Below are 26,957 nucleotides of genomic sequence, written 5' to 3'. Positions count from 1 at the left end.
GAAACCAGTTGAATAAACAAACCTGAGCAGAGCTCAGAGGAGACTCCCTTAGCACAACGTGCAGTAGAAAATCTGAGGGACTGAGGCTCCTTCTAGGAGGGTTCTATAGGGAGGTGACGGCTGATTGGACCTTTTCTAGAGTTTGGTCCTTTTTACAAAAGGACATAGATATGTTACTAATGTTGCCTGTAGGCCTATTTCTATATATGTCTATAGGACATTACTTATATTATGTATCTGGGACTCCCATTCCGATGATGCGGAATGATTCAGGCATTTGAATCTATGAAAGACACCCATAATACGTCAAAGTCAAAGGATACAGGCAGGATGGGAGTCTGTTTTAGCCTTCTTTTTGCCACAGGAAGGTCAAGTGTCAAAAAGAGAGGACATTTTTGAGTGAAAAATAATGTTAAACTCTCAAAAATATTAGAAACCTACTTCAACAGTAAAAAGACGTCGAAGTAAAAAGCTTTTGACAAAAAATAAGTAATAATTTCTGACAGAAATCAGAAAAACTGAGAGCTGAAGTTACCAGGGTCCTGACAGAAGGAGCAGGAAAGAACAACTGACCTAACTGTCACCACTGAGGCATGATGGGAAGCTAGGGGTCACCTGTTCTCAGGACACCCCCGCACTGCACGGCCCCCCAGCTGTGTGTGTGCCCCTCGCTGCTGCTCACAGTCACAATCTGCCGTTTTTGCCTGTTTCCCTAGCTCGTCTTGCTGGTACTGCCCCACTGTTTTCCCCTGCTGTATCTTTGTAATTGTTTGTAATTTTGTGCATTGTATCCCGTATTGCCCGTTTCCCCTGGTTAGCCCCGCTCCCCGCTTTCCGCCGCCGTGACCTCGCGGCCACGCCCCCTTTTTCTCCCTGTCCTCCCCGCTCCCGCCTCCCAGCTGCTCCTCCCTCCCACTTGTCCTTAAATGGCGACCGCGCGGCGCAGGTGAGTGTGACCTGTTCTCAGGACACCCCCGTGCCGCACGGCCCCCCAGCTGTGTGTATGCCCCTCGCTGCTGCTCACAGTCACGATCTGCCGTTTTTGCCTGTTTCCCTAGCTCGTCTTGCTGGTACAGCCTCACTGTTTTCCCCTGCTGTATCTTTGTAATTGTTTGTAATTTTGTGCATTGTATCCCGTATTGCCTTTTTCCCCTGGTTAGCCCCGCTCCCCGCTTTCCGCTGCCCTGATCTCGCGGCCACGCCCCCTTTTTCTCCTTGTCCTCCCCGCTCCCGCCTCCCAGCTGCTCCTCCCTCCCACTTGTCCTTAAATGGCGACTGCGCGGCGCAGGTGAGTGTGACCTGTTCTCAGGACACCCCTGCGCCGCACGGCCCCCCAGCTGTGTGTGCCCCTCGCTGCTGCTCAGTCACGATGTGCCGTTTTTGCCTGTTTCCCTAGATTGTCTTGCTGGTACTGCCTCACTGTTTTCCCCTGCTGTATCTTTGTAATTGTTTGTAATTTTGTGCATTGTATCCCGTATTGCCTGTTTCCCCTGGTTAGCCCCGCTCCCCGCCGCCGTAATCTCGCGGCCACACCTCCTTTTCCTCCCTGTCCTCCCTGCTCCCGCCTCCCAGCTGCTCCTCCCTCCCACTTAGCCTTAAATGGCGACCGTGCGGACGCGCAGCGGTCACGCGCAGAGGGCGTGCCGATTGTGCGCCGAAAGCGCGCCAAAGACAAGCCCGTCTGCGCCCGTCCGCGCCTGGACCGCACCCAGCACCAGGACCCCTGGCCCCGAAGATGCCTGCCCACACGACGGACCTACGACGCCGCCACCCTAAACGCACTCAACGGCGGCCGAACCCCCGCCTGCTACCGAGCCACCCCGAAACGCACCCACGGACCCTTCACCTGCCAAGCCTGCAAATTCACCTGCCTCTGGACCTGCACCGCACCCGCCAAGCCGAGCACCCGCAGCAACCACCTGAAGTGCATCATGCTCAACACCCGCTCCGTCCACAGACACGCCGTCGAACTCTGGAACCTGCTCGACACCACATCACCAGACGTCGCCTTCCTCACGGAAACCTGGATGAATGCCTCCTCAGCGCCCGACATCCCCATCGCCATCCCGGACGGATACAAGATCACCCGGAGGGACCGCGTCAACCAGACTGGAGGAGGCATCGCCATCGTACACAAGAACACCATCTGCATCACGACCGACTCCTACGACACCTTCTCCGCCGCCGAGCACCTCCACTTCCAGATACACACCGACCCAAAGACAACCCTCAGAGGCACCCTCGTCTACAGACCCCCGGGACCACGCACACAATTCAGCGAAGACATCACGGACTTCATCAGCCCGCACGCCCTCCCCTCCGCGGACTACATCCTCCTAGGGGACCTCAACTTCCACCTTGAGAACAACAAGGACCGCAACACCGCCGCCCTGCTGGACAACCTCGCAAACCTCGGACTCAAGCAACTGGTCAACACCCCCACCCACTACGCAGGCCACACGCTTGATCCCGTCTTCTCATCCAGCAAGCACATCACCTTCAGCCACTCCACCGGACTTCACTGGACCGACCACAGCTGCGTCCACTTCACCTTCAGAAGAACAACGACCCACCACCACCCGCAACAGGTTCCTCACAGGAGCTGGAGCAAGATCACCACCGAGCAGCTCACCACCTCCCTCAGCCAGAACCCGCCCGCCAGCACAACGGACCCCAACGAAGCAGCCTGCAACTTCACACAGTGGCTGACCGCCTGCGCAGACGACCTCGCGCCACTGAAGAACCCTCCCAGCAGACCCAGAAGCAAGAAAGCCACCTGGTTCACCGACGAACTCAAGGACTCCAAGAAGACCTGCTGCACCCTTGAGAAAGCCTGGCTCCTGGACCAGACCACAGACAACATGACCACCCTCAAACTAGCCACCCGCAAGCACCACCACCTCATCCGCACCACCAAGAAGAAATCACTGAAGAAACGACTGGACAACAACGCCCACGACAGCAAGGAACTCTTCAGCATCGTTAAAGAGTTCTCCAACCCCAGCACCGGCAACAACGACATCATTCCCTCACAAAACCTCTGCGACTCTCTCCCCTTGTTCTTCCACCGCAAGATCGCCGACATCCACAACAGCTTCGGCGCACCATCCACTCACCCAACCGTCGAACCAACGCCCCCCACCGCCACCCTCCACACATGGACCACGGTGACCACCGAAAACACAGCCCGCAAAATGAACACCATCCACTCCGGATCTCCAACCGACCCCTGCCCCCACCACGTCTTCAACAAGGCCGACTCCATCATCGCACCCCAACTCCGGGACATCATCAACATCTCCTTCAACACTGCCACCTTCCCGGAGAGCTGGAAGCATGCCGAGCTCAGCGCCCTACTGAAGAAACCTACAGCGGACCCCACCGACCTCAAGAACTTTCGCCCCATCTCGCTCCTCCCTTTTCCTGCCAAAGTCATCGAGAAGACCGTCAACAGACAGCTTGCCGCCTTCCTCGAGACGAACGGATCCCTTGACCCCTCGCAGTCCGGTTTCCGAGCCAACCACAGCACCGAGACCGCCCTCATCGCAGCCACCAACTACATCAGAACCCTGCTCGACATCGGGGAAACAGCGGACCTCATCCTCCTGGACCTCTCCGCAGCGTTCGACACTCTCTGCCACCGCACCCTAGTCCAACGCCTCAGCAACACAGGTATCCAAGAGAAGGCACTGGAATGGATCATCTCGTTCCTCGTCGGAAGAACACAGAGAGTCCGCCTCCCCCCGTTTCGATCCGAGGCCACCTAAGTCATCTGCGGCGTACCGCAAGGATCATCACTCAGCCCCACCCTCTTCAACGTCTACATGAGACCCCTTGCAGCCATGGCACGCCAACACAACCTCAACATCATCTCCTACGCCGACGACACCCAACTGATCCTCTCCCTCACCAGAGACCCCGCCACCGACAGAACTAGCCTACACGAAGGGATGAAAGGCGTCGCCGAGTGGATGAAGAACAGCCGCCTGAAACTGAACTCAGACAAGACGGAAGTACTCATCCTGGGATCATCGCCCTCCGCCTGGGACAACACCTGGTGGCCCCCCGCCCTGGGCATCACTCCCAAGCGAACAGACCACGCACGCAACCTGGGCTTCATCCTGGACTCCTCCCTCTCGATGACCAGACAAGTCAACGCCGTCTCCTCATCATGCTTCAACACCCTACGCATGCTCCGCAAGATCTTCCGATGGATCCCGACCGAAACCAGGAAGACGGTCACCCAGGCACTCGTCACAAGCTGACTGGAATACGGAAACACCCTCTACGCCGGAACCACAGCCAAGCTACAGAAAAGACTCCAACGCATCCAGAACGCCTCCGCCCGACTCATCCTGGACATCTCCCGACGCAGCCACATCTCCGGCCACCTGAGGGACCTGCACTGGCTCCCCGTCAGCAAGAGAATCACATTCAGACTCCTCACACAATTGTGTGCACTGTCACAACGTTATTACAGGAGGGATCTTACATCACCCACAAACTGGGAAAGAAATTGTATTACATTATGACGGAGATTGTAATTCCAATACATTGATCTATTACATAAAGTGCCCACGTGGCAACATTTATGAAGGGGAGAACGGAGAGGAAACTAAAAATCCGAGTTTCGAAACACAAAAGTACTTTCAGGAACCAGAACATGAAAAGCAACTTAGCTAAACATTGGATTGAACATCATCACAACATATCCCAGATAAGGTTTTCAATACTGGAGAAAGTGAAAATTCATGAAGGAGTGGATCTAACCAGATCCCTACTCCAAAGAGAGATATACTGGATCAGGAAATTGGAAACGCAGGAACCAAGAGGGCTCAATGAAAAAGTAGATCTGATCTGTTTCCTATGAAGTTCAAAATAAAAAGTCCTACCCTGTAACTGTAGAAAAGATGCATGCACCCACATGAAATAGTTATTACTAATGTATTCTGGTAATCTAGGGTACTTCTTTGAAACCATTATGTTGCTACATCAACAATGTTCCATGATTGTTAATACCATTGAAATCAGTTGTTTCCCCCTCTTCTTATAACCACACACTTGTTTATTTACCCTGCACAAAAATCACCCTTTTCTTTTATTTCAGTTATTACATACTAGTGCCACCAGTATTTCCCAGTGAGGGAGAGTTAAGTCTTAGTTGTTTTACTTTGTTTCATTTCAGTTTCATATAACGTATTACATGAGCCCCATTCCAAGATGGCGACCGCAGTGGTTGGTCACGAGAAGTCCGTTTTCGGTCTCCCTCGTTCGTTGAGGCTAGCGCAAGTAAAAGCGTAGATGGTCGCTTTTTGTTTGAGAAGGCTTCGTTGGAGGTGTTGTAAAGGTGGAGTTAGTCAGGACACCAAAGACAAATTTAAGCAGCAGGTACGGCCATGGGCTTTTTTTAGCGGTATTTCAAAGCGTTGGGTGCTCTCTGTGGGAGTTCAGACAGAGCGCTTTTCCACAGCATCTGTAGACAGCTTGGAGGTGAACATGTTATTTTACCGATTTTCAGGAGACACGCCAAGCCTGTAATTGGGTTTCACGAAGCAGAACAGTGAGTCCTTGTCAAGTTCAAGCAAGGTAAGAATGCTCAGAAAGCTTTTTTTACGTCAGTATGATTAGGGTTCTGAGTAGGATAGTCTTTCAGGACGGTCATTTTGTTTATCTTGCGTTAGAACAGGCTTTTTTTGCAACTCAGGAGGAACGTTGAGGTATCCATCCATTCGGAGAGTGAGTACAGAAGGAGTTTTTTGTCACGTTGAGCACAATAGTGGTGTGGAGAGGGGCTTTTCTTTATGCATCATTTAACATTCATGAACACACATTGGTTAAACCGAGTTGAAAATTTTTTCACACTGTGAATTTTTCGAACTTTTTGAAGTTATGTCAAGGCTTAAATTAAATACATCTACATGTTTAGTTTACAGGCCCCTGAGGAAGAGCCCTTAGAGCTTGAAATGCATTGGGCATCAAGAGAATTCTTCCTTGAAGCAACACAAGAATATGTTTGATTTTGAGATTCTTGTAACTGTTGAAACGTTATTTCGATATTGTCAATACTTTTGTTAAGCTTTGGTCTAGCCCAGAAATGTGTTAATACACTTTTTTCGTGAAAATTTAAAAATATATGCAAAAATATATTCGGAAATCATATGAACAGTTTGTTTATTTAATTTGTGATACTGTTTAAATGCCAGTGATGTTCTAGAGTTAGAACCACCCCATCAACAGTGCACGGAGGTTAAGTGATGTTCACTTAAGTTAGGAGGTAGCCTATAATAATGTACATGACTGCAAAAATAACAAGTTAAGGTAAATTTTGACCAGGTGCATAAAGTCAATCAATCAATCATAACACTTGTATAGCGCGCTTCTCACCCGGAAGGGTCTCAAGGCGCTTAGGGGAAGGGGGCCGCTAGTGCTCGAACAGCCAGGTCTTGAGTTGTCTCCTTAAGGCGAGGTGGTCCTGGGTCAGCCGAAGGTGGATGGGGAGGGAGATCCATGTCTTGGCCGCCAGGTAGGAGAAGGATCTGCCTCCGGCGGTGGCTCTTCGGATGCGTGGTACGGCGGCGAGGGCGAGGCTAGCGGACCGTAGCTGGCGGGTGGGCGTGTGGAAAGTCAGGCGGTCGTTGAGGTACATGGAGCCCAGGTTGTGGAGAGACTTGTGTGCGTGGGTGAGGAGCCTGAACGTGATCCTCTTGTTGACGGGGAGCCAGTGCAGGTTCCTCAGGTGGCCGGAGATGTGGCTGCGTCGAGGGATGTCCAGGATGAGTCGGGCGGCGGCGTTCTGGATGCGTTGTAGTCTTTTCTGTAGTTTGGCTGTGGTTCCGGCGTAGAGAATGTTTCCGTAGTCCAGCCGGCTGGTGACGAGGGCCTGGGGGACTGTCTTCCTGGTTTTGATCGGGATCCATCTGAAGATCTTGCGGAGCATGCGGAGGGTGTGGAAGCATGAGGAGGAGACGGCGTTGACTTGTCTGGTCATCGAGAGGGAGGAGTCCAGGATGAAGCCCAGGTTGCGTGCGTGGGCTGTCGGCTTGGGGGCGGTGCCCAGGGCTGGGGGCCACCAGGAGTCGTTCCAGGCGGAGGGTGATGGTCCAAGAATGAGGACTTCCGTCTTGTCGGAGTTCAGTTTCAGGCGGCTGTTCTTCATCCACTCTGCGACGTCTTTCATCCCTTCGTGGAGGCTGGTTCTGGTGGTGTTGGGGTCTCTGGTGAGGGAGAGGATCAGCTGGGTGTCGTCGGCGTAGGAGATGATGTTGAGGTTGCGTTGGCGTGCGATGGTTACGAGGGGTCTCATGTAGAGGTTGAAGAGGGTGGGGCTGAGTGATGATCCTTGCGGGACGCCGCAGATGAATTTGGTGACCTCGGAGCGAAACGGGGGGAGGCGGACTCTTTGTGTTCTTCCAGCGAGGAATGAGGTGATCCACTTCAATGCCTTCTCTTGGATGCCGGTGTTGCTGAGGCGTTGGACTAGGGTGCGGTGGCAGACAGTGTCGAATGCGGCGGAGAGGTCCAGGAGGATGAGTGCCGCTGTTTCCCCGTTGTCGAGAAGGGCTCGGATGTCGTCGGTGGCTGCGATGAGGGCGGTCTCGGTGCTGTGGTTGGCTCTGAAACCGGACTGCGAGGGGTCGAGGGATCCATTCGTCTCGAGTAAGCGTTTGGTAAATCTAAAGGGTGGAAATTAGGCTCACTTAAAAAAGCACATTTATCACCAATGTTTGAAAGTTGAGTTAGAGTGGAGTTACAGTTGAGGGGATTACTAACGTCTACTGGGTACGAGCACAGCGTGCAACGTACTTTGAGCCTGAGGCTGCTCTGTGGTGAGGGTAGAGGGAGGGGCAGGTGTGAGAGGCAGGAAAAGCAGATGGCCCCTTTGATGTTCTTGTCAGCTTTCGGCATTGCTGTGGCGGGGGGCGGGGGAGCAGGAGGCATTCCTTTGAGGTCTGAGACAAATGGTGGAATGGTGGTATGCAATTGGCAAGCGCGAGCATGGAGCACATACACTGTTCATAACCCGCATTCAAAAGCCTTTTGGTAAGCTTTCCTGGAGCAGCTCTCTATATCTCTCGCATAGCGATTGCTTAACAGCAATAGCTAGGCGAGACCCAAAAAGGGTTTTTAGGGGGATTTATGCTGCTTGCAAATCATCTTGAGTTGTCCTATTTACTTTATCTTGGCCCTTTTTTGTCTTCATGAAAAACAATGAGGCCATTGTAGCCTAGGTTTATAGGCTGCATTATCTGTCTCTTTCGTAAGTGTCTTTGCAGGTATTCCTCAAGAAAGGCAAATGTCTACACTTAAGAAGATATATTGAAGTGCTCCGGGGTCTCCGCACGTGGGCGGGACTATTCAGTGCTTATGACAATAAATAGAAATACCCTAGGAGAGAACGCACACGCTCTCTGCAGATATGATCATTCTGGAAATTGCAAGAATTCTTTCAATACAGGCAGTACATCAGCCAGGTCTCCCCAACTCCCAACCATATGTTCTCAGCAGATTTTTTGTAGAAAACCACAAATGGATCCTCAACAGTCATGTACTTTATATCTTCTTGAATTCTGATTTTCCACAGTCGACCTGTTTACAACATCCTTAAATGCAGAATTCCGTGACTTTGCCTCCAAAGAGTGAAAAACAGCATCTTGGAGCAATGTCATGCTTACAGATTGCAAAAACAACAAGGTGATGGATAGAATGCTTGAATTAATCTCAGTCATTGGCAACTGCTCGGGTCGCATCCCAGTCCATTGTTGTTTGCCCACTATGCCACTTCAGTTTTGACACAGTCATTTGCAAATCAGTCTTGACCCTACTCCTGATGGGAACAGTCCAGCCCGTACTGCCAGGCCAGGTCCTCCCTGAACTGGAACACAAGCAAACTAGGACCAGTTTTGCCATAGTATAGGCTCTTCAGCCAGGTATATCTTGGTTCCATTGGCACAATTACCCCAGGACCCACATCTGGGAATACCCGGTGCACTTAGGGCGGCAAATTCAAAAACAACAAGGTGATGGATGGAATGCTTGAATTAATCTCAGCCACTGGCAATTGCTCAGCCCGCATCTCAAACCATAGTTTTATGCCCAAAATGCAACCACTGGCAATTGCTTGTGCCTCATCCTAAACCAGTGTTTTTTGCCCACCATGCCACCTCAGTTTAGACCGAGTCATATGCAAATCAGTCTTGACCCTGCTCCCGAAGCACTAGCATGTGAAATTGGGCATTTTGTTCTGAACAAGGAAGTATCTTGAAACAATGCATTTTCTGTGGTTCTATTGCTCGTTTTAATTTTAACAACATAGTTTCCTTGCGCAGATTAGATAGATGGAATTGACCGTTTCGGAGGAATACATAGAAGTTCCTTAAAGCACGGCACCTATCTTTTACCACTCTTTTGAATGTTGCATTATGGTGCCCCCACTGAAGTTAAAATAGGGGGTGGGCCTAAGTCAATGGTCACTATTAGGCCAATTGTCTAGCACATTTGGCAGACTGTGATTAAGCCAATTTACTTCTTAATCCTTTCTTTTGCGAGTAAGAATAACCTTTGTCTTGTTGTTGCTGCTCATAGGGCCAATGAAGGGATTGAACACCCCACTGAGGAAAGTAGCAGTATTCTCTTTGTCAGTAGTGAGATTTGAAGAATTTACTTTTTCTTCAAGAACTTCAGTATTTAAAGTCTCAACCTCATTCTCCATCAGTGCCATTTATCCTACTATGTAATGACTAAATAAGGAAGAGCCACTGAATGGTAGACTGAGTATTTGTAATTGTACATATGGCTTTCAAAAAGTAAGGACTAATCATGAAGAATGGTATAGGTACTCCGATGCAGCAACCCACTGCTGCTAGTTTTGCTGTGTCAAAAGAAGCACTGAAACTAGGTAAGACCAGTAGACCGTCACAAACTGTTTACTCAAAGTTTTGTCTGTGATGTTTTTAACTGAGCTTCTGAAAATGACATAAAGCTATCCCAAATCAGTTGATTTTTAATGACCCAATAATGCAGTAGCACTTCCATGTGGCCTTTAGCTGCTGTACCAAGTGTCTTCTTACCCACAGCATTCATTCTTTTACTCTATCTGGAGGTGGCAATGACTCTTGGGCCTTAGAGAGCTCCTTTCTCAGAGCCAAGATGTTCAAAGAATCTGGCTTAGGGTCTGTCTTTAGAAACTCAGATCCTTTTTTAGGTGATCTGTAGATGTCCCTTTTTTATCTGCTCACACCATAGCAGGACGGAGGAATGTCTCCTTTGCTAACCTCAAGTAGCTTGATACTAGTGAATGGAGAGGTCTGAATATGTCTCTTGGTGGTACGGTCTCCATTATGACTAACAACATGTTTGCTGAATTTCATAAGGGTGTTTAGTCTTAAAGCACCCCATGCCAATATAGGTGGCAATGGCATCCACTGGTGAGGCCCTTGAATGAAACCCCATTAAATTAGTCAGTCTGTAGGAAGACAGTGAATCTCAATCATCGGTAAAAAACAAGATGCTGGTGACAGTGGGAGATATGGTACATCTATACTTACTTAACGTATGTTGTGGATCCAAATCCTTCAATAGAGTTGCTTGAAGAGGTCTCCTGTCGTTTGGCGATCTCTGTCGCATGATGGCCACTTTCTTATAGATGATATGGATGTATGCATTGAAACCACCTGGGGTGGAGGCTACAGGTTCAGAAGCTGTTGTAGTGTTTGCACAGGATAGGATGAAAAATCCCAGAAATCCCAGTGGTGGAAGAGACTGCTCTAGAGAAGGTGAAACCCTTAATCATTTATTAGGCATGAAGACTGCTACTAGAGATATGCTTAACATCAACTGCCTTGACGTCAATTTATGCGTCATCAAGCGATTGTGCAACAGTGATGAGGCTGCCGGTAAACAGACCGATGGCATATGCAAAGATGTAGGGCAGGAGTGTTTCAATGTCGAAGACGTGCCTAACCGGTGTCAAGCGTGGTGTTTCCACACCGAATGTCAGCCTGTTCTTGCGGATGAGAAAGTTGTCAATGATGCTTTCACAGATATTGAAGTCTGTGTCAGTGACCAGGAGTGACACGGATGCAAGTGATGTTTTCATTTCTCCTTCGTCTTTAATCTCCTCTACCTGGATCTCCCACTGTGAGAACCATTAAGTCATGAAAAGATGAGATAGATGAGCAGCTGTTTCAATAAATGGATGAAGTTAAATTTAAGTATAATTCAAGAATAAAACACAGTTAACATACAAGAATAGCTATCAACGGCGGTAAACGAACCAAAAATGGAAACATAAAAACGACATTTAAGTAAAAAAAAAGATAAGCACTTACCACTTTCAGGTTAGCCTCTTGTAACTTATGTGCCCTCTCCTCTAACCGTTTAGCAATTACAGCTAATTCAGCATTCTTCTTCTTCAGCCTTTTAACCTTTTCATCGGTTTCAGGGAAGGTGTTCTTCCGCTAAAGAAGAGAAAATAAGGCAAAGGTGAATATCAGTCGATCAGAAGAGAGCACCAAACCTATTTTGGACAATAAATTCCAGAATAAAACGATGCAACATGAAGACCTTTACTTTGTATGCCTATTAAGGGAAACACTATCTAAAACTTTATCCAGATGAAAGAAGGAATAGTTTCTTACCTGTAACTCCAATTCTCTTGTGGGGGTATTTCCATGATAAGTCATAAGCACTTGAATAGCCCCACCCATGTCTTGGGACCCCCGGGCACTTCTTTAGATATATCTCCTTAAGTGGGTATTTCAAGATACTTAAGAGATAGAAAAGACAATAATGCAGTCTAACTAAATAGGCTACAAAGGCCACAATTTTATCTTGAAGTGAAAAAGATGCCAGAATACTATGTTTTTATGCAATTGTTTTTATGGTGTTTTACACCCAGAAAAGCCCCCTTCACAAAACTCATTTATCATGATAGAGATGAAAGGATCTGACACAGTGGTCCCCATAGGCTGCCATTTTATGTCTTAAACTAGACGCTGTGACTAAGAAAACTCAGAGACCACCAGTATTCCGGAGGGCATATTGTGACTGTTAAAATCGAACTTCCCAATTCCCTGTTCGCTGGTCCCATTGGTCCTCCAGACATTCCTGCAAGGGTCTCATGTGGAGACGTGCGTTCGGTGAGAAATATGCAGGACGCCATGGAGCCCAGAAGAGAGGAGAGCTTCCTGACAGTCGGGTGCGACATTGACATGAAAATCTGAGCCTTCCAAAGGATCGAAAAGCGTCTCTCCTCCGAAGGATACACGTTTGCGGTGCAAGTATCAATGGATGCTCCCAGATAATGTCGGTACTGACAGGAGTCGAGGTAGACTTTGTTTGATTCACGTGAAGTCCTAAACGACGTAGAAGGTCGGAGGTCCAGTTGAAATGTGTTTGAGACTCTTGATACGTTGATGCCTTGATCAGCCAATCGTCTAGATAGGGGTCGATGAACACTTTGTGTTTTCTCAAGTGGGCAGCCACCATCCCCATGCACTTGGAGTAGGTCCTGGGTGGTGACTTCAGGCCGAATGGAAGCACACAGTATTGGTAGTGGTTGTTTCCTGCTGCAAATCTCAAGAACTTGCGATGTTTCTTTATCATTGGAATGTGGAAGAATGCTTCCTTTAGGTCTACTGCACATAACCAACCCCCCCGATGTAGTTGAGGACAGATGTAGCGTAGAGCTAACATCAGGAATCTTTCCTTCCTAATTCATTTGTTTGCCTCCCGTTGCTCGAGAATGGGTCTGAACTCGTTCTTGTCTTTCTTTTTGACAAGAAAGAATCTTTAATACAGCCCTTTTCCTCGTTGCAGCGAACGAATAGGTTCTACTGCCTTTTTTCATAAGGGAATGTTTTCTTCTGCTTGTAACTGCGATAGGTGGAATCTTAATTGTTTTGGAGGCACTGATGGTGGAGGGCTGATGAATCGTTGAGAATATATATTGAACACAATATTCGGAACCCAATTATCTTGTGTGATACTTTGCCACTCTGCGTTGAGTGCTTCCCCCTACCAAAGTGGTAACAAAAGAGGGGTAAGATAGGATTCAGGGCTAGAAGCCAGTAGGCAACTTGCCTCCTTGTGGTGTTTGTTGTCCTAACCTTCCTCTAGGTTGCTTTTTTTGATACGGTTTGTGAGAAGTTGGCCTGATATTCAGTGTTCACTATTCTAGTGATCACTATGTATCAGTCCAAACAACCCTTATGGTGATTGGTTGTAAGTCAACCTTATAGACCAGCTATCCTAGTAGCATGGATACGAGCAGTCTTCGGGCTAAACTCTAGAGGGCGTGTTAAGCCAGCTGTTATACCATCACATATACCCCTTGAACACCCAGTGAAAGGACACCACACAAGTGTTATGAAAATAAACAGTGTATTTATTTAGATCACAACAGCCCTGTACTCTTTATGAGGACAGGGTACTAAGCACACAACAAAACTCTTACGAAAATACTTTAAGTTGCACAATTTACACAAATGCCCGAGGGGCACGAAAAACCATATACTATGGAAGTGGAATGCAAAATTACTAGCAGGTAAGTACTGGACTAATAGGCTTTGGAATCGCTAGGACTACGTTACTGAACCTTCAGATTACTAGTAGGAGGCCTAGGGGACTCGGGTGCAGTGTGTGCACTCTCACGCCGGATGCGGGACAAAGTCTATGGGAGCTAGTAAAAGCAAAGTTAGTGTTCTCGGGCGAACCCGATAAGGTAGGTCGAAAACGACAGTGGATCTGGACCCTTGGATAGTGAGGCTATGCTGGGGCACCGAAATGCCGAAGTTACCTAGCCCAGGGGCTGTGGCTGCATAGGTCTGAAAAGACGTCGGGAATCCTCGTTGACGAACCAGGAGCCTGAAGAAAGAGTTGCTGGCAGGCGACCAGTGAAGATTGTTCGAAGTGATCCAAGCCTGGATCGAAGATGGATGACACCTGAAAGCAGAGGGGACAAAGTTCTTAATCACTAGCCAGTGATCAGATGGGCACCAGGATGGCACCGGATGGTAGTCACCTCGACCAGGTGAGTGGGCGACGCTGGGCTCTGCAGTCTCACGGACCAGGAGGCGTTGTCGGCGACCAGGATGGAGGTGCGAGCTGTCCCACGATGGTTGATGCTGTCGACGTCGCTGGACCCAGGATTGGGGCAACAAGTCTGGGCAAATTCAAGCCCACGCGGTGGACCTAAAATGGCGTCTGGAGTGGACCAGGAGGGTCCGGGGTGCTCCTCTTTTGGAAGGGAGCAAGGGCCAGTCTGGAGCAACCAGACCAGCAGTGGTGATGTCGTTGGGCGTCGTCGGGAAGGCCACAAGCCAGCGGGCTAGTAGCCAGACAACGCGGTGAGCAGTAAAAAGCAGAAGAGCCCCACGCAGATCTCGTGGATGCTGGGAGGCTGGGCTTCGTTGCTGGAGCTGCTCAGGGTCGGGGCTTCTCGGACCCCAAAGCACTCACCAGAGGATCCCTCGGCGGTCGTGCTGGATAGAAGTCGTGCAGTTCTGATGATGGCCGGTCCCTCGAGGTCTCGTCGCACCTACGGTTCTCAGCTTAGCTGTAGAGGTAGTTAGAGGTCAGAGGTGCCAGGGAAGCCGGGTCTCGTGGAGCTGGTCAGTCGGATTCCGGAGGAAGGACGTGCAGCAAACCGCAGAGTTCTTAGATGGTGCCTGCGGGTGCAGGGTGACTACTCCTTAGTCACAAGGGAGAAATCTTGAGAAGAGTCGAGAGTTCCTTTCGTGGAAAGTAGTTTCTTGATTCAAAGATGATCTAATTTGGAAGGGTCCCTGCTCCTGCCTTTATCCTAAAGAAAGGGGTGGGTACGCGACTAGGTCCTGCCCTAGGGGTGGGACCAGGAAGGGGGGTGGTTACACCCCTCTCCCATGCCGGACTTTCCCCAGGCCAGGGGCTGGTGTGCCCCTGGAACTGGTTCAAGCCGGCAGATGCGTAGTGAGCACCGGGGTGCCACTTGCAGTCACCTTCCTGTAAAGCCCTGCCTACCCAGGATACACAAAACCCTGTCTGGGATGGTGCTTGCACCGCCCCTGACAGGAAACCCTTTGTCCAAGCTCCCCTCGCTGGAAGGACTCCCAGCTGCAGGGGGTCAGACTCGTGTCTGTGGTGGCAGCATCCATTTTGTGATGCTGAGGCTTGAGTTAACTTTAACCGGGGTTCACAGTTACATACATGTCGTGTCCCTCTAGAAGGGTGGAATGCTAACCCCGTCGCCAGAATTGGCGAGGGGTTAGTATTCCAATTCGTATGACACCTTACTCGACATGTTTTGATAAAGCGATACCAAAGATAGCATTTAACCGCGAGGATTATAATGCACTTAAGAGTATATGGTATGCGTTATCATGGAACAGCTATTAGGACTTGGTTCCGCAAGCTGCAAACGGGCTCAGCTCATGCCAGAGCACTATCTCACACGATTCCAAGCACTCTGCCTTCAGGATTGTCAAGGCCTGCCATAGGAGTGACTGATAGGAATCTGTGTGTCCATTTTTAGGGTTAGATATAGGTATACTATATCTAAAGCAAAGGGTGATTACACCACCTTTCCCCAGCTGTCGTGCAGCCAGTTGTGTCAGATTTAGATGGCCATCCAGGGGTGGCATAATACATGCTTCAGCCCCTGGTAGGCCCTGGGTACACCTATGCCCTGAGTTACAGGGTCTGATACGGTGGCCCAGTACCAATTGGATAATGCACCTAAGGTACACATGTCAATTTAGTGAGAGAACAGCTAGGCTGTGGGTCTGATTAGCAGGCCCACAGCCAGAGAAAGTCGTAAACCAGTGAAACAAAAGCAAAAAATCTGGGTGATCATAGGATTGCAGACCCTACTCTCCTACACGGTTGGTAAGATCTTTGATACGATTGCTGTGTACCAGACTGACAACCCTGATACCACCAAGGGGTTTGTACCCTCTGTGTTGTATAACATCTTGAAAAAGGACGGAAGGATCTTTGCTGTTCCTTTGGTCTCTCGAGACCCACCGCTTTCAATGTCTCCATTTCAGCTTTCATGCATGCCATTTCCTCCTCTGCATGAGAACCGAAGAGCGTAGTACCAGAGAAAGGGAGATTTTTTTTTATACGCTGCCGCGCTTCAGGCTTCAATTAAGTCAAGCGAACCCATGAATGCTGCCTGAGTGCCACTCCATAACAATATTCACGCACAGCTGAAAGTGATGTGTTTGCAGCAGCGCTAATAACCTAGTTAGAGACCATATGTCCTTTCATTAACATTTCATTAAAATCCTCTCTCTTATCTCTAGGTGGATGTTCAGCAAATTGTTGAAGCGACTCCCATAGTGCTTGGTCATATCTACCTAAAAGTGCTCTTGCATTAGCAGCCTTCATGGAGGTTGCTGCTGTGTTGCACACATTTCTTCCCACTGAGTCTATTTTACAACTCTCGATATCAATTGGTATGTAGTTTCTTAGTAGCCACCACAATGACTGAGTCTTGGAGATGGTTCGTCCTTAGGAATGTGGGGTCCTATTCCGGAGGGCTATACTTCTTTTGCAGCCTGGATGGTGCTGGCTTAATAGAATATGGTGTAAGGAAGAGTTCAATCATGGGTTCCAAGAGGCCTGGTACCAAAGGGAGCAAAGGACACAATGCTTGACTTTGCTGTGAAGTCTCAAATATGACTGAAGTTGATGGAGTAGGAACCGACATAGAAATGTTCAAATTTGAAGCTCCGCGAACCAAAGCTTCTTGAAAAGTTGAGATATCATCAATTGGAGAAATCCTTTGAGGAGGAGAGTCCGATAAAGTAGGCGAGTATCTTCCTGTACTCATAGTGGAAGTATCCCTGGTGTGTCTAGAACAGGATCTTCCACCATGATGACAGTGGTGGGAATGCATACAGGAACATCTACGTCGATGAGAATGAGCCCTTGTACGAGACCTGGATCTCAGCCTTCTTGGTGGAGTAAAGGGTGGAGGAGGTGTAACCGATGGAGGAGGAGAAGTCGGAGGCAGAGGACGAGGCTGATCAGCTGGACGATGAGGAGGAGACTGTGCAGGTGATATGGTCCTAGACGGAGAGTATGTCAGAGAATACTCAGAATCTGAGGAGTAGATTAATCTCCTCCTTTTCCTAGCCTTCTGGGGACTCACCAATTCCACAGAAGAACCATCTTTCCCCCTCAATGTCGAACTGCTAGTCGACGAAGACCTTTGACGTCTTAAAAGAGAACTCCCTCACTACGTCAACTGTAGCATCTTTGCAGAGAATCAAGTATGTGATCAACGGGTTTTTCTCGACGTCGAATTATGATGTCTTCTCAACATAGATCGACTTCGACATTGAGATTTCGATCAATGGTGATGAGAAGACCCAGATTGGCGGTGATGTGTCAACGTCGATCGACGGTGATGGGTAGATGTCAAGTGACGTGATGTTCTCAACGGCGATCTTGTGACTGTCTGTGGTGGGCTTCTCGACGCCGAATGTGTTCGCCGTTGGCGCAGCCACCATCCTCGACCTTCTCCTTGACGCTGCATGTCGATGTTGTTTCAACCCAGAACCTTGGGTCGGCGGCAAACAGGTCACCGCTGCTCCTCTCGACTTTGTGGTCTTCGACATCGACCGATAACAACGCTGTTTTTCAGCCTGTCTTCTGCTGGGAAGCCGCCCAGAGGCTAAAGATAGGGTCCTGGTAGAGGAAGGGCCCTGGTAGAGGACTGACCTTCTCCTCGAACTGAAGCCCCACCTGATGACTGGAACTGCTGTTTTCTTCGTTCTTCTGCTCCTTGAAGGCGAATCCTCTCACTGTCACGCAGAGTAAGTTTGGAAAAGGTTTTGCAGATGGAAAAGGAGTCAGGAACATAGGTAGCAGGTAGGCAAATAATACATACTCTAGGACGATCAGATTTGGCCTTCTTCCTTCCACAGTCGGGAAACTTATCAAAAAAAGATGGCATTTTTTAAAGAAACTGTGGTAATCCCTGTCAGAAAAAGACAGAAATATGTAGAGAAAGACCAAAGACGTCGAGTGAAACACTTACGATTGAATTTCCGAAGAGATTTTTGAAAAAACAAATATGGTCGAGCTCAATGCTCCAGGGTCCTGTTAGAAGGAACCGTAAAAAAGAACTTAAGTAACCACCACTGACTGTGCATCATGGGATTCTGGTGATCTCTGAGTTTTCTTAAAGGGACAGCGTCTAGATTAAGACATATAATGGTAGCTTATGGGGGCTACTCTGTCCCATCCTTTCATCTATATCATGAAAAAGGAGTTTTGTGAAGGGGGCTTTTCTGGGTGTTAAAAACCATGAACAATTGCCCAAAACGTAGCATTCTGGCATCTTTTTCACTTCAAGATGAAGTTGTGACCTTTGTAGCCTATTTAGTTAGGTTGCATTATTGACTTTTCTATTTTTTAAGTGTCTTTACAAGCCTTCCTGAAGAAAGGTGAAAAATATCCACTTAAGAAGATATATCCAAAGAAGTTCTCCGGTGACCCGGCACGTGGGCAGGACTTTTCAAGTGCTTATGACTATACTGAAATCCCCTGCAAGAGAAGGGGATATTTACTAAAATGCACCACAGAACACATGCTTTCATATGCATACTTTAAGTTGTCTTCCTTTTTGGTGTGTCAAATGTTTGTTTGTGTGATGCCAACAAAAAAAAAACAGAGCCACAAGACATTTATTAATTTTTTAAAATTTTATTTAGCATCAGAAAATAATTTCGGTCATACATTCTGGCTTGAAGAAATATGGGTCAGCAATATACATGTTGGAGGCACAAATTGGGTGACAGTACAGTCAGCCATCATAGTAATATTCCGTCAGGTAAACCGTGAATACAGTTGAGGACCAATAATATATATGACTACATATCTAGAGATCTCAATGTAGTCTCATAGTTTCATATGCAGCATACAGTATATGTGTATTATGTAATATAGACAAATTACTGGATAATTACATTTTCGGTCTGAGGAGGAAGTAGTTCACTATTTATGTTGGATTGCGTGTTGCAGTATATCATGTCGGTATTCACAATCTATGATAGTATCAGGCCTTTACCTCAGTGCATTTAATGTGGCGTTTAGCAAGCAACAGCCCAATTGCGACAAGTTTCCTGAAGCTTTTATCAACCTCAGTCTTATAGCCCAGGGATGCAAGCAATGTATTGTGGCCAAGAGAAAGCCCCGTAATCTCATTCAAAGCACAGAAAATCTTATCCCAGTAGTCCAGGATTTCAGGACAGTACCACGCCGTGTGTATGAACCCAGAATCTTGTGCGTGACATTGGCAACAATCTTCCGCATCACGGAGTCCATACTGAAAAATCCTTGCTGGGGTATAATACACTCTATTAATATATTTAAATTGAATTAGTAAATGTCTGCCATTCAAGGAGACTTGTTTTGTCACTTTGCAACAATACTGCCAGCATTTATCATCCAGTACTCAATCAAGGTCCCTGTGCAATTCCAGGTGCGCTTTCATCAAATGTGGACTCCTAGACTCCAGCACAGAATCATAGATTCTAGTTACCAATATAGCAGGAATGGGATTACGTATGAAAAGGACAGTGCTAGCATCTCTGGGGGCTCCTGCATATTTTCCCCTAACAGGTCTCACAGTGCATATCGGGCTCTATGGTACTGATATGAGGTGAGAGTGAAATGTTCATAACCCTCATCTGAGATTACCTCTCAACTGCATACAGCGCCCTATTGAAAAAAGGTTTCATCTTGATTATACATAATGTCTGTGATGCACGGGCAACATTCATTTCTCTCACGGTTGGGAACCGCTAGCACCATTCGAGCAGAACATGGGGGGAGTACAACAAGGATCCTGTCTGTCTTGCCAGCATGTTCTGCCATGCATGTATCACTGAGTTTAAAGAATCAAGGGTAAAATGCCACCATACTAGGTTACTAAAGAGCACTTGAGGAAGTGTATCGGGATCAGCAGCATCCCTCTTAATATTTTGATGCAGCAATGCCTTAAGGCCATGAAGTCAATAATGTGCATGTGAACTCAGGAGCGCACGATCATTTTCATAATGGAGATGTGTCCAATCAAGGATAGGGGTACTTTAATCCATTGAGCTTCATCATTCTCCAGTTTAAGAATTTATTTTCCATAGTTATCCAACAGCACTCTATACAAGTCTGGGAGGATTTGTATGCCTTGGTAGCCCACAGAGTCCGTTGTCACCTGCAAAGGGAAGTCAAGGTTTACGGGAGTCATAGATGGAGTCAAAGGGAAAATAATGGATTTATCCCAATTTACCCTGAGGCCCGATAACTTTCCATAATGAACAACCTCCATAAGCACAGGGGTAAGATGCCTCTCTGGATATAAAGCAGTGTGTCGTCTGCGTATGCCGACACAATTAGGCGATAGTCGGGGGCAGCGCAATACCCCTTTGCCCATGGTACTTCCTCAAAATGCAAGCCTGGGGTTAAGCCACTAATGCGTATTAAAAGGGAGACAACAGGTGTGAGAAATTGGCCTGATATGCAGTGCTCACTATTCTAGTGATCACTACGTATCAGTCCAAATGACCCTTATTGATGATTGGTTGTAAGTCAACCTTATAGACCAGCTATCCTAGTAGCATGGACAAGAGCAGTCTTTAGGCTAAACTCTAGAGGGCGTGTTAAGCCAGCTGTTATACCATCACATATACCCCTTGAACACCAAGTGAAAGGACACCACACAAGTTGTTATGAAAATAAAAGGATATTTATTTAGAACACAACAACCCTGGACTCTTTAGGAGGACAGGGTGCTAAGCACAATACAAAGCTCTTAAAGAAATACTGAAAGTCGCACAATTTACACAAATGCCCGAGGGGCACGAAAAACCATATACTCTAAAAGTGGAATGCAAAATTACTAGCAGGTAAGCACTACTCTCATAGACTTTAGAAACGCTGGACCTACAATGCTGAACCCTTAGATTAGAAGCAGGAGGCCGAGGGACGTCGTGTGCAGAGTGGGAACTCTCACGCGTAATGCGGGACAAAGTCTATGGATCCTAGTAAATGCAAAAGTTAGTGTTCTCGGGCGAACCCGACTAGGTAGGTCAAAAACGAAAGTGGATCTAGACACTTAGAGAGTGGATCTACGCTGGAGCACCGTGGTACTCTGTTTACCTAGCCCAGGGGCTGCGGCTGCAAAGGGTTCAAGTGTTGTCGGGAATCCTCGTTGACGAACCAGGAGCCTGAAGTGGAAGTTGCTGGCAGGCGACCAGTGAAGATGTTCCGGGCTGATCCAAGGACTGGATCAGTTGAAGAAGAGTACCTGTAAGCAGAGGGGACCAAGTTCTGAATCACTAGCCAGTGATTAGGTGGGCACCAGGATGGCACCGGACGAGGTCACTCAGCCAGGCGAAGAGGTGACACAGGATTCTGCTGCTGCACGGACCAGGGGCGCTGATGTCGACCAGGCTGGAGGTCTGCGAGCTGTCCCACGTCGGATATCTGCTGGGGCGATGCTGGATCCGGTGAAGGAGGCAACAAGCCTTGGCTACGGCATGCCCACGTGGCGACAAAAAATGGCGTCTTGAGTGGACCAGGAGGGTCCGAGGAGGGTCCCCTTCAGGAGGAGACTAGGGCCAGTCTAGAGGAGCTAGACCAGCGGTGAAAACAACGTAGGTTGTCGTCTGGAGGGTCACTAGCCAACGGGCAAGTGACCGGACAACGGAGCAGCAACCCAGGAGCACAAGGGCCCCATGCAGATCTGGTGGATGCTGGGGGGCTGGTCTTTGGAGCTCGTGCTGCTTGGGGTTGGGGCTTCTCTTACCCCAGTGCACCCACTCGAGGGTCCCTCGTTGGTCGTGCTGGTTCAGTGTCGTGCTGGTTCTGATGATCACCGGGTCCTCTGGTCTCGTTGCACCTACGGTTCTCAGCTGTGGGGTAGAGGCAGGTTGAGGTCAGAGAGGGCAGGGAGTCCGGTTCTCGTCGAGCTGGGCAGTCTGGTTCCGGAGGCTTGCAGTTTCAGCAAACCGCAAGATACTTAGGTGGTGCCTGCTGCTGCAGGGTGACTACTCCTTAGTCACAAGGGAGAAATCTTAGGAAGAAGTCTTGAGTTCCTTTCGTAGAAAGTAGTTTCAGGATTCCATGATGATCTAATTTGGAAGGGTCCCCGCTCCCACCTTTATTCTAAAGAAAGGGGCTGGTACGGGACTAGGTCCTGCCCATGGGTGGGACCAGGAAAAGGGGTGGTAACACCCCTCTCCCCTGCCGGACTTTCCCCAGCTCAGGGGCTGGTGTGCCCCTGGACCTGGTTCAAGCCGGCCTATGCAGAGTGAGCACCGGGGTGCCACTTGCAGTCACCTTCCTATTCAGCCCTGCCTACCTAGGATACACAAAACCCTGTCTGGGATGGTGCTAGCACCGCCCCTGACAGGAAACCCTTTGTCCAAGCTCTCCTCGCTGGAAGGACTCCCAGCAGCAGGAGGTTAGACTTGTGTCCGTGGTGGCAGCATCCATTTTGTGATGCTGAGGCTTGAGTTAACTTTAACCGGGGTTCACAGTTACATACATGTCGTGTCCCTCTAGAAGGGTGGAATGCTAACCCTGTCTCCAGAATTGGCGAGGGGTTAGTATTCCAATTCGTATGACACCTTACTCGACATGTTTTGATAAAGCGATACCAGAGTTGGCATATAACCGCGAGGATTATAATGCACTTAAGAGTATATGGTACGCGTTATCATAAAACAGCTATTAGGACTTGGTTCCGCAAGCTGCAGACGGGCTCAGCTCATGCCAGAGCACCATCTCACATAATTCCAAGCACTCTGCCTTCAGGATTGTCAAGGCCTGATATAGGAGTGACTGATAGGAATATATGTGTCCATTTTAGGGTTAGATATAGGTATACTATATCTAAAGCAAAGGGTGAGTACACCACCTTGCCCCAGCTGTCGTGCAGCCAGTTGTGTGAGATTTAGATGGCCAGCCAGGGGTGGCATAGTAAATGCTGCAGCCCCTGGTAGGCCCTGGGTACACCTATGCCCTGAGTTACAGGGTCTGATAAGGTGGCCCAGTACCAATTGGTAAATGCACCTAAGGTACACGTGTCAATTTAGTGAGAGAACAGCTAGGCTGTGGGTCTGATTAGCAGGCCCACAGCCATGGAAGTCGTAAACCAGTGAAGCAAAAAGCAAAAATCTAGGGTGATCATAGGATTGCAGACCCTACTCTCCTACAACAGGCATCCATCTAAAAATCGTGATGGGGGAGGTGACAATATTACTCATTCGTATCCTGGCCAGAGGAGCTGTGTACAGTACCATAACCAAACATACAAACACTTTACCAAGCCAGATGCGATAGAGCACCGCTTTTATAAATGTCCACTCCACAGAGTCAAATGCCTTTTGAGCGTCTAAAAAGGCTAGGCTCCCCTGAATGGGTTGTTATCTTTCTGATCACATGCAAAGATGTATGACACAATCCATCTAGCTCCAATTTGCTTAGATAATGCAGGCACCGCCAATAACCGAGAGATTGCTTTTTGGTCGTGCATTAATCGTTTGTGCTATTGGAGTAATAATGTAGAAGCCTTATAAAAATTAACCCATGCAGGAGAGAAAAGAGTTGCAAAAATGTTTGATAGGGAAATGTTCTGGTTAGTAAGAAAATCTGAAATTGCCTTAAGGAGGAATGAGTTTGAGGGTAAACGCTTATGATTATAAATCACCTAATATTTCCCTTCACAAAGAGTTTGCGGATCCTTCAACTGCATAGCTGGAGTGAGAGCCACCAGTACTTATTATGCAACTCTGCCTTATGCAATGGGTCGAAAGAGGTACCTGATAAATAAAGCCGTTATGAGTGGGAAAATGGAAACTTAAGATAAAGTTATGTCATATACCTGAGTTAGGTCCGGTAGGGATTAGTACAGCTCTTACATGTACACAATTCTTTTTCCCAAAGTTGTCTTCTTTTTGTCACATCGAAGTGTGACACACATTTGCATTTCTTGACCCTAGGACTAGTTTAGTAGAAACACCGAACTTGCTGACACAGAACACTTCATGAGAATGCTATCACACTGAATTGGCATTAGGTGCAAGCCTCTCACGTGCAGTATACTAATGTGTTTAATATAACATCTATATGGCGACTTGGTTATCTATAGAACACAAACAATGGTTGCCTGATCACAATCTTGGCCAGAGACTAGGATGCCATTACTATATATAGCCTTTGTTTCCTGGCATAATCAGAGGAAACAGTTCTGCTGATCTCGAGGGGTCCCTGCAGGCTGATGCTGAAGCTTATGCCTTGCAGCTGACTGACATCTCCGTGAGGGGGGTCCAGATGGGGAACTAGACTGGGTCATACACTCTTACTCACCAGGTAAAGGGGTTAGATCATACAGATGGGGTTTTCTTGGCAGATCATACAATCACACCCTAGACATGTAGGTTAGGGTTAGCATCGCAGGGGTACACCTGAGTGATATCATCATTTATATATATAGAAATATAACCTGTCTCAACAACATGGTGGCACTCTTTTTTTTATTCACTGTATTGACACTCATTATAACTTTTGTCTGGTCCTATTAATTATCACAGCCTATATTTTCTATACAAGAATTACTACAGTTCAATAAATATTGAAAGTGCCCCTTCCAGTACTCTTTGTATATTTCTCTGAGAAAAAGAAAGCATGAGTGACTGAGTGAAAGTTTGAAGTCTGTTCTTGAGGGAACAGAGTTATCATGTTAAGTGTTTGCTAGAACTGTTCATTCCATGTTCAGGTTTAGGGGCTAACAGTGGCACTGTGAGCTAGCTGACAAGGGACCTCATATCTTATGGGGTGCATGGATTCAGTATGGCATCATCCTAAGTTTATGTCATCTGCAAACACGCAGTTCAGACTGATCAGTGGAAACTACACAACATGGCTCTGACAGATGCTCTGAGAGAGGACGATGGTCTGAGCGAGCATCAGAAGAGCACATGAAACAAAGAAAGGACTCAACGCTAGTCTCAAAACATAATTAAGCAGGAAGATCAACCAAAAATATCAAAACCTCAATTTAAAAAGAAAAAGGTAGCAGGACTAAATGTCCTCCTGAAGAGGCAGACGGATCGGGGGATCCACTGACATGCTGAGTAGCTCGGGATACCAGTATCTTCGTGCCCAGTCCGGAGCCACAAGGATGGCTTGTGCCCAGTTGCGCCAGATCTTCTTCAGCACTCTCGGCAGAAGTGGTATAGGCGGAAAGGCGTACAACAGACCGCAGCTCCACTCGCGAAGAAAAGCGTCTCTGAGCGAGCGCCGCCTTGGAAATTCCAACACGCAGAACTGATGACATTGCACGTTCTATTTGGTGGCGAATAGATCTAACTAAGGCTCTCCCCACTGCTGAAAGAGGCCTTGTTCAGACGCCATTTGTGATCCATGATGCACCGGCGGCCGAGTTTGTCCGCCCTGGTGTTCAGGGAACCTGCCAAGTGTTAAACCACCAGGGTGACGCCCTGGTGTTCCAGCCATTGCCAGAGACGCAGAGCCTCCTAACAAAGGAACCACGACCCCACCCCGCTCTGTTTGTTGCAGTACCACATGGCGGTGGTGCTGTCCGTGAACACCTGCACTGCACTTCCCCGGACAGTGGGAAGGAATGCCTTCAGTGCAAGACGGATCGCCCGCTGCTCCAGAAGGTTGATGTGGAGCCGGGACTCCGCCGGAGACCAGAGGCCTCTGATCTCCGCCTCTCCAATGTGGCCCCCCCAGCCCAGGAGGGACTACTACGTGCTCTGGTAGGGAGAGGGATCTGCCGCTGACCCAATCACGGTCCGTGAGCCGCCACTGCAACTGTCTCGCAGTGCCCTCCGAGATCCGGACGTGGTCGGACAGGTTGCCCTGATGCTGGGCCCACTGAAACTTCAGGTCCCACTGCAAAGCCCGCATCCGCCCCCTGGCATGATGCACCAGAAGGAGGCCATCAGCCCTAGGAGCTGCAGCGTCAACCTGACCAAGACTCGGGATAAAGGCTGAAAGATCGGAATCAGAGCCTGAATATCCTGAGCCGGCTGTTCGAGAGGATAAACCCAAAACTGCGCTGAGTCCAGAACTGCTCTGATGAAGAGGAGCTTCTTAGAGGGGCACAGGTGTGACTTTGGCACATTGATGGAGAACCCCAGCAGGTGCAGGAGGTCGGCCGTAGTCTGGAGGTGGCTGACGACTGTCTGGGGCGAGCCCGCCTTCAACAACCAGTCGTCGAGATAGGGGAAGACTGGAACCTCTGATCAGCGCGGATGAGCTGCGACCACCACCATCACTTTCGTGAATACCCGAGGGGCGCTGGTAAGGCCAAAGGGGAGCACAGTAAACTGAAAGTGCTTGTGGCCTACTGTAAACTGCAGGTAACGCGGTGGGCCGGCAGGACGGGGATATGGAAATATGCATCCTGCAAGTCCAACGCTACCATCTAGTCTCCAGGGTCCAAGTCAGCCAGGACCTGAGCTAAAGTCAGCATCTTGAACTTCTCCTTCCGGGAAAAATGACAGAGCCGGGTCATAGGTGAAAGGTTCACCCATCGGCGTCGGAGACGGCGCAGAGCGGCGCCGCACTGGCTTTGGACCCGGAATGGGGCTGAAACTGGGGACGGTGTCGTCCGTAGAAGGCGCCGGGAGCGACAACATAGGGGTCGGCGCCAGCGGAGGAGTCATGAGGTGGACTGGCGACGGCCCAGATCCAGGCCTGGGTCTTGTGGGGCCCAGCGGCATCAGACCGGAGTCGACGACGGCGCCGTGCCGAAGCATCCGACGGTGCCGGGGCCGGCGGCCCATTGGGGCCCACAGTCGGCCTGCGGGGCCCGAAGGCACCACAACAGGCTCCGACGGAGGGAAGTGAGTCCTCATGGCCACGAGGAAATCACGTATCTTCTCCGGTGTCACATGCAGCCCGGGGACCGGAGGGTGTGGGTCTGGAAGCTGCGCCTG

General features: G+C 48.7%; 1 protein-coding gene across 1 annotated transcript in view; it reads right to left on the bottom strand.

The window, feature by feature from the left end:
• Positions 1-26,957, bottom strand: part of TSPOAP1 (TSPO associated protein 1) — a 2,768,302-nt gene that overhangs the window by 2,155,814 nt on the left and 585,531 nt on the right. The window contains exon 13 of the mRNA XM_086954028.1: positions 11,328-11,456. Within this exon, the coding sequence (XP_086810154.1) occupies positions 11,328-11,456 (129 nt within the window). The remainder of the gene's footprint in view (positions 1-11,327; positions 11,457-26,957) is intronic.

The sequence above is a fragment of the Lissotriton vulgaris genome, chromosome 2_1 (assembly GCF_964263255.1).
Source record: "Lissotriton vulgaris chromosome 2_1, aLisVul1.2, whole genome shotgun sequence".
NCBI lineage: Eukaryota > Metazoa > Chordata > Amphibia > Caudata > Salamandridae > Lissotriton > Lissotriton vulgaris.
The sequence above is the reverse complement of the archived record's forward strand: the minus strand, read 5'-3'. Positions and strand labels throughout refer to the sequence as shown.